At 39.0% G+C, this 8,129-nt stretch overlaps 1 protein-coding gene across 1 annotated transcript; it reads right to left on the reverse strand.

Moving 5' to 3' along the window:
- Nucleotides 1-700: 700 nt before the first annotated feature.
- Nucleotides 701-7,607, reverse strand: LOC136443854 (neurocan core protein-like). The gene is made up of 6 exons (XM_066441223.1): nucleotides 7,589-7,607; nucleotides 7,356-7,466; nucleotides 7,061-7,171; nucleotides 4,910-5,080; nucleotides 3,429-3,595; nucleotides 701-2,417 (listed from the first exon to the last, which is right to left on the reverse strand). Exons 1-6 carry the CDS (start codon nucleotides 7,605-7,607, stop codon nucleotides 2,316-2,318), a joined length of 681 nt encoding a protein of 226 aa, XP_066297320.1. The 3' UTR covers nucleotides 701-2,315.
- Between the last annotated feature and the right edge of the window lie 522 nt (nucleotides 7,608-8,129).

Consider the following 8,129-nt stretch of genomic DNA (forward strand, 5'->3'; position numbering starts at 1 on the left):
GACATAACCCTGGATAAATATGACAGAATAAATAAATAAAAGGTTTTCCAGGGACACACCAGTGGGACCTGTGAGCGATTCGAACCCAGAACCTTCAAGTTCTAATTTAACAACCCCAACTACAGGGCGACAACGAAAGTTGCTACACAAAAACTCAACCATGTAAAGCCTAGCAGTACCTTGTCGTAGCTGGTCTCTATTTGGCCACATCCTCCGTATGCCACAAAACACTCCGCCACAGAAAGCTCTTAACATTGCCTTCAGGAAAAAAACTCAGACCAAGACAAGGGAGGCCCGCGAGGGGCTCCTAAGTAGCCTTATAGACGACTGTAAACTGTATCTGAATATAAACATAAGTATGGAGACCCCTTGTGTTGAAATATCTCCGGAAAAGAGCAGCTAACAAACAAGAATGGTTAAAGATGTACTCTGCTCAAGACGTGCACTGATTTGATTAAATTGTAGTCATATCATAGATGTATCGATTTAACTAAGAACAGTTATTATTATCATTAGCAGTACCTTGTCGTTGACAATAAAGGACAGAGTCAATTGATGGCTGTGTACTTATATCTTGTTCAGTGATCAACTTGTTCATTATGTTTTCCGCTTGACTTGAATGTTCGAAACCATTTTACACAATACAACAGCTTGAGTTTGAGTGACTACAATCTTTTCCAACTGTCAACATCACAGAAAGTACGGGCAATTGCCATTTACAATAGGTTATTAAGGCCACACCAATTTTTCCTTGGTTTTTGGACATTTCAATGTAATTCTTTTATTTTCAGTGACATCAGACTGAGAAAAACCTGAATATGTCTGTCTTAAATTTTACTCACAGAAACTGAGTGTGCCAAGGTACAGACTTTCCGTACAGATTTTCAAGTTGATCTTCCAGAGTTCAGAAATTTATTTTTTCAAGTCGAAACCAGTAGATTGAATCGATGCGGTCTGAACAACAATAAATAACATCATACTAAACAATATCATATTGAATTAACAGTTATTTGCACTGTCTAGATTCTAGACTTTCTCAATGCAACCATAATAGTTTGTGATTAAACAGGTATGAACGTCGTTTCAGTATAAGACATGATATTTCATACATAAGTAAGCAACTTTTCATTTCTTTTCCATGATCCTGATTTAGATTATAGGACTGGTATAACATTTATAACAGACTATATTGATCTTCAAGCACATTGAGAACATTGGTCACTTTTTGTACGAGTCACAACGAGAAACAACATGTATATTGTTGGTGTAGCCTAGGCCCACATATAAGTTGGGTGTTTCACATGACACATTGATAAAAAATTACTTTACTTCACTTAACTTAACTTCACTTCACAGTGTAATGATACAAACAATCAACATAAATACTACATTCCATTATACTTCTATACACCATTATAGCATCTCCTTTTTCAATTATGAATGGCAACTTCTATTTCATGCAAATTAGTACGGGTGTGGCTCTAGTGACATTGAGCTGTGTAGCATTGTCATTGGGAAAAGTATTGTTTGTTTGATACATTTTTGACCTGCTGCTATTTAATTCTGCCCATTAAAATGTATTAACAGATTTGACAAGTTAGCATTACGTAAATCTTTTCTAAATCCTTCTAAAAGCCTACAAAGCAAATGAGCGTAGAATACGGTAGTTCTGTTTCGTTAAGTTGCCCTGTGTGCCGTATGTGTTCCTGTGTACCACAGGAATTAAAACACTGCTATGAGCTATTCCTTTACATGCTAAATGTACATGACAAGCCAAGTAATATCCATCAATCCATCAGTAATTGATTGATACCAATTTTTATGCAACAAAACGGTGCATTGTTACAGTAAGACAAAGCAGTAACTTCACGGTTTTCAGATGAACGACGATGTCACTGTGGTACTAAATCTCATCTTGACACTGATCTTTGGTATCATCCACCAACCTTCAGTACAATGTGCGTTCTGTTCTTCCTTTCTTTATTTTCTTTATATTTCTTTGTTATACTTTCCTTCTTCCTCTCATTTTTTCAAATTTGGTGATAGAGGCTGCAATATCTTATTAAGATTAAGTCACTATCATTCTTTTTGTTCTTCCTTCCCTCCTTCCTTCCTTCCTTCCTTTTTAGGAATACAACGCTGCATTATTTTACTCAGATTATTAGTCAGTAATTCACTTGTTCCCTCCTTCCCTCCTTCCTTTTTCAATTACAATTTGGAGATAGTTAACTTTAATAAACCACTATCAATCATAATTCTTTCTTTCATGTTTTGGGTTTTAAAAAAATTCAATACATGAATTATCATTTCCTCACTTATTTTGGAGCCTTGCAAATGTACGCATAGTTACCGGTGCATCGTTGGTCTGTCCACTCTCCTTTATGTCTGTAATTTCCCCAAAGCCACTGTTTGCCGGTCTGTTGAAAATGATACATGATATTATATACCAAATGATTGCAGGAATTGTGCATGTGATCTGGTAGAATCGCCGATTCTATTGGTAGAAATCTCGATTGGAGTCGCTGTGGACAGTGATTACTCTTTTATCAATGCATTCATCTACAGTGATATGAATGGAATTGCAGAGTGTATTTTTTAAGCGAATATTCATGCACAGAAAAATTCACAGACTCCAATAAAGGATTTCTACTAGCAGAAGCGCTTAATTCGCCAGATTGCAATATCTACCCTTAGCATATATAACAAAGTTAAAGTCCTTCCCATACAATATGGTGTATAGGGCAATACCGATTTCAAGAGATAACACTACTGTACAGCAGGGGCCTAGTGTTCTGGTATCGGTGTGTGTTTAGCTTCTATACTCTTTTCCATAATTGCTAAGTGCTGAGCAGAGAAGCCGTTTGTACCATTTTCAACATCTTTGGTATGGATTGGTTGTGGAATGAAACTTGTAATCAGTAGCAACCGTATGCAAAGCGAGCATTCTACCCACCTACATGTACAATGTAATGGCTATCAATATACAGAATATGACAATATACTAAAGCTGACACTTTCTCTTTATTGTGACTTATTGAAATGGCATTACTAAGAGGCCCTTTTCAACGATTTCATCAAGCTGGTTTTAGGTCCGAATTTCAATAGAATTCTCATGTACACGAAAGAACAAAAAAACATCAATTTCGGAATCCATTACTTAGTCCCATGTGGTAAATGATGGAAAAAGGTTTTAAAAAAACAACACTTGGTCTATACAAATAAAATGAATGGTCAGTTTCATCACAAAAATCATGGTGCAACAATATCTTTTCTAAAATCATTTAGATCTATTTCCTTTCTGAGTAAATATTCAATTTTGTCACCTCCTGAAAGGTGTTCTAATTGGTCAGCAGAAATCCGGCTGGTGTGATTTCAAATGAAAGTACTAAATTAACAGGATTTACTTTAAAGAACACAGAAGCATACACCTTTGAGGATATAGCAGCGCATTCGGGCGAGAGAGACAAGTACGATTGTCTGTTGGGTTCTCCTGGAGCCCAGTTGCTGTAGGAAAGTGGGGACCCATCTGACCACCCCCATCGTCCGCCGTTCCACTTCAGTCCAATGTAGACGATTGGTTGATCCCCCTCCGGGGCTGAGATCGAAGAAAAACGTGTTGTGATCGTGTGGCTTTTAATTGTTAAGGTGGAAATGTGGTCCAGAATCAAAAGGTTCTGGGTTCAAACCCAACAGATCCCGATGGTGTGCCCTTAGGAAAGGCACTGTAGTAAAAAAAAATCTCATATTGTCAATTTTTATCAGTAAAAAGGATGCCATATAAAAAACTAATTTCAGACCTAATATACATCTAATAGACTTTTAGAAAATGCTTTTTTCGCATAAGTAGTATACTGTCGGTATGTATAATAAATCAGTCTTGTACGAGCAGCATAAGACTGGACTGTAACAGTGTAAGGTTTCGGCCACTCACACCGCGATGAGCCCCTACTCTTTTCGATAAATCACGTGGGATTTTTAACGTGCTCAAGATGCTCTAGATCTCCTCAAACACTGGATCACCAACTTTACGTCCCATTTGAGCTGGGGTGTACTCATTTCACCGGATTGGAGTGAAGAAATTGGTATCAAAATGCCAAGGGCACAACAAGGGATTTGAACCCAGAACATTATAATTTGTAAGTCAACAAACCTAACCACCTTGCCACTTTATGCTTAACTGGAAGATCAACTATTACATGAACATAGAGTCTGTGCGAGTCTTGCCTTGGTACACACAGTTTCTGGAAGTGAATACACTCAGGTATGTTTTCCTCTAAGTCCTCTGTTTTTAAGATGCCCTGCTAAAAAATGATTTAGAAATTCCAAAGAGCTAAGGAACTAAGTTGGTGAGGCGTTGAGTCTCTGTTACACATAGCGGAACATGGACTGATACATACCTATGCATGACTATGTACTATCAGAATGTGTACAAACCACTCCAACCCTCAGGCAACCAAAGAGACTGAAGAGCCATAGAGGCCGTATTGAAGCCACAAAATTAATGTACCTGTGATCCTATTTGTATCTTTCGGTGATGTTCGCAACATAGGAGTGCGGACCATTTTGATTAAAAACGAAAATCATCTGACCGCTCTTTTGAAAATTGCTGGTTGTGCTTCTTTAATTCGTGGAGTGGGTTGGCAATCAGTTTGAGAATCAGTTAAGAGAGATTCGGCAGTCTTCAAGTAGAGGGCGGGATGGTTGGGGTTAGGTTAGAAAGGCTCGGTTGGGAGTAAGTCATTTACTGGTTGGTACTTAAAGATCGGAGTAGCCTAAACTGGTCAGACTGCTATCGATCTAACGCCAACCTTAGCTGGCTGCCTAGTGGTCGAGATGCCATGTTCGGTTATGTGTACCCTGGGCTCTAAAGACCTAATCAAAAACAGAAAACATATTATATTATACCCACCAGAAGTGACGAGATCTTTGATGAAGTCGTTCTCGGTCTTGTTATGAATAGAAGCAAGATTTGCGCGCCGATCTTGACACCGTTTGTGCGCTCTCAAAAAGCTGGTTATGTCTCCCATCAACTTGTAGCAGTGATTGTTGTGTTCCCGCCATCCACTTTGGCATCGCTTGGCTGTAACAAACAATGCTTTACTTACATGATGTCAAAGGGGTCGGCATTGACTTTCTGGAGAAACTTGGTTCTTGACAAATCTTGTTATCATGAAAATTTGTAAAAACCTGGTTTCAGATTGCTTGCAGCAACTTTCCGGAGCAATACATTGTAAATATTCTTCCCCTTGCTGCCTAACCCTGTGACTAATAAAACTTTGAGGTCAAAAGGTTTGATCTTATTTACTTATCTATATATCATAAAATGATAACAAATTATCATAACAATAAGTAATTAATCGCAGTTAAGAAGAAACCCTTGAAAGACGTTGGAGGTTTCAGGTTACCCCTGCCTGTTTCTCTTTTACTGTTCGCAACTAAATGTATTTGTTTTTTATGTGCAAATAGACAATAAACAAAAATGCTACATGTAGTTCAGCAGCAGGGAAACGTTGATAAACATGAGCTTGACCACACCACTTTTTCTGAATTGTTCTCGGACATGTTTTAACAAAAATTCTGCATAAAGCCCAATGAAAAAAAAAGGCATTATTCCCGCTCAGAAACTGAATTCATGTACCAAGGTATAGCATTTTTCTTCGGACTTTGTTTCCCTGTTGATAAAGTCAAGAAATCATGACATTAAGAAACTAGAGTTCCACGAACACTTTATCTTCGCCAAATAATCAAGGCTTATTATGGAGAGTGATTAATATTTACATGCTTATCACCCGCTGCAAATTTGATCATGCACCATACCATTTGGAAGTTATGCTGGGGGAGGGGGAATGAGTCCAGTCAAGAAAGTGTTAAAATCATTTGGTGGTACAGGACTAGTATATGTGTAGAGTGTGCTGATATATGTAACAAGTTTAATGAACTTTCAGATGCTACAAGTATCGAATTCCTGCCATTGATCACTATGGAATTATGGTTTTTCCTCATCAATTATGCATATTGGCTCCCATATGCATAATTACCATCTATCTAAATCAAATTATAACTTAAGCTATTAACAAACCAAAAATCATGATGATCCATTGACCCCTTCTTGAGTTATTACCAAATGAAGGGCGCACAGCTGGCACACAGCTGGGTGACCTAAATCCCAAGCCAGGCATTCCTCCAAGTGTCCCTGAATTGAGGTCGAGTAACAGCTTTCAATGGGATTATACATTACTCTCTTTAATTATGTAAATGAAGTCCCAATTTGCATACTATATATTTCATTATGTTAATCATCACCTAAGGTACCTGCGTACCAAAAGCAATAAAGATACACCGAACCCTGCATGAGTTATCCTCCTCCAAAGTTTCATACATAAAGGCCCACTGCAGCTCAAAACAAGTCGTCAAGAGGCCCAAACTTACACCACTTGTTCCCTGCCCCAAGACCCATCCACTATAAAAAAATCATGAACCTGGCGCCTCGAGAAAATTTCACCCCAAACTTTGAAGCTCCGCTGCAATACTTTAGATACCCGCTAGAAGGCCCATTATCGAACTTGACCTTCCTTTCTGTAAACCTTACCCACCCACTAAGTATCATGCAGAACCATCGACAGCTTCTCGAGTTATGTTGGCGACATACAAATACACATACACACAAAGCCCGCTGCAGTACCGACGGAAAATGCCAGGGGAACCATTTTTGAACTTGACCTCCGTTTCTACAACATCTACACACCTGCAAAAAATCATGAAGATCCATCAACGTTTCCGTCACTTTTTTTTGGCCTTCATACAAACACAAAAAATTCAAAGTCCGCTGCAGTACTGTTGAAAAACGCAAGGTGAACCATTTTCGAACTTGACCTTCCTTTGCACAACCACTACACACCTACCAAAAATCATAAAGATTCATTTAAGTTTTCTTGAGTTATGCTCCTGACATACATACAGACCCACCCAACAGATTTTTCAACCGAAAACATAATCTTCCCCGAGTACTAATACTCGGCGAAGATAACTAGGAAATTGCGAAACAACGGATGGAACTCACCTTGCTGACAGTTCTGTCCAGTCCATCCAGGTGAGCAGGTGCAGCGGAAGTCGCCATCTGTGTTCACACAAGTTCCATGTCCGCATGGTCTCCTCAAACACTCATCTATGTCTGTGCAACAACAGAAGGAAATGATATTGCAGCTAGCTTACAAAAGGAATGTCCCATCCTCTGCAGCACCTATTAATGTATATTGAGTTCTTTCATCCAAAACTCTTCAGATTCCTTCCTTAGAGCATAATGGACTCTACTCGTAAATGCTGAGTGTTTTACAAGAAAATATGTAAGAACTCACCTTGCTGACAGTTCTGTCCTATCCATCCAGGTGAGCAGACACATTTGTAGCCGCCATCTTTGTTTACACAGCGTCCGTGTTGGCATGGTTTCCTGGTACACTCATTGATTTCTGTGTGATAAAGAAAGACATGTAATGTAATGGGTGCACGTTTGCAGCTGGACTAATGGGAAACTAGTAACATTTTGTAGCCTTCGTCTTTGTTCACACAGGTTCCATGTACATGTTAGCACGGTTTCCTAGTGCATTCATCTAGGGCTATGTGATAATGAGATTGAGGAAATCATGCTGGACAGTCAACCAAGATTCAAGGGGATGATCAATGACATGGTCATGAGAAAAAAAATGCCTTTAAAAACATCTACGATTGTGGAGATAACACTGAAGATCCTCTATACCCTCCAATTACAGATTTCTAACTTAAAGGATTCATAACTGCTTACCAATGCCCACAGCCGTAGGTGAATTCCCTGTGCTCAGGCCTGCACTTGCAGACGGCTCCTTGAGTGTCAAATGGATGTTATCCTTGGAGAGTGATGTACCCCGTGAAGTTTGAAGCTTTGTTAGCTTTGGTGAAGGCAATGGAAGAGATGGATGGGCGATGGTCGATGCGTTTTCGTTGTAGGATGTCGTCCACCAAGGAGTACTTGACATCTCAGGGTATGTCAAGAATACCACGCCATCTTGGTTCTTCGAATCAGGAGCCTCCTACAAGCAGGTGTACACCATATAAAAAACATGTCTGTACTTTAACGAAAAAGAACGGCCTCTTCA

This window comes from Branchiostoma lanceolatum, chromosome 10 (assembly GCF_035083965.1).
Source record: "Branchiostoma lanceolatum isolate klBraLanc5 chromosome 10, klBraLanc5.hap2, whole genome shotgun sequence".
Lineage (NCBI taxonomy): Eukaryota > Metazoa > Chordata > Leptocardii > Amphioxiformes > Branchiostomatidae > Branchiostoma > Branchiostoma lanceolatum.

Coding starts and splice junctions, on each gene's coding strand:
- LOC136443854 (XM_066441223.1), bottom strand. Junction 7,172..7,355: donor AGGACAGAACTGTCAGCAAG/GTGAGTTCTTAC, acceptor GTTGTTGCACAG/ACATAGATGAGTGTTTGAGG. Junction 2,418..3,428: donor GCGCTGCTATATCCTCAAAG/GTGTATGCTTCT, acceptor CATTTTCAACAG/ACCGGCAAACAGTGGCTTTG.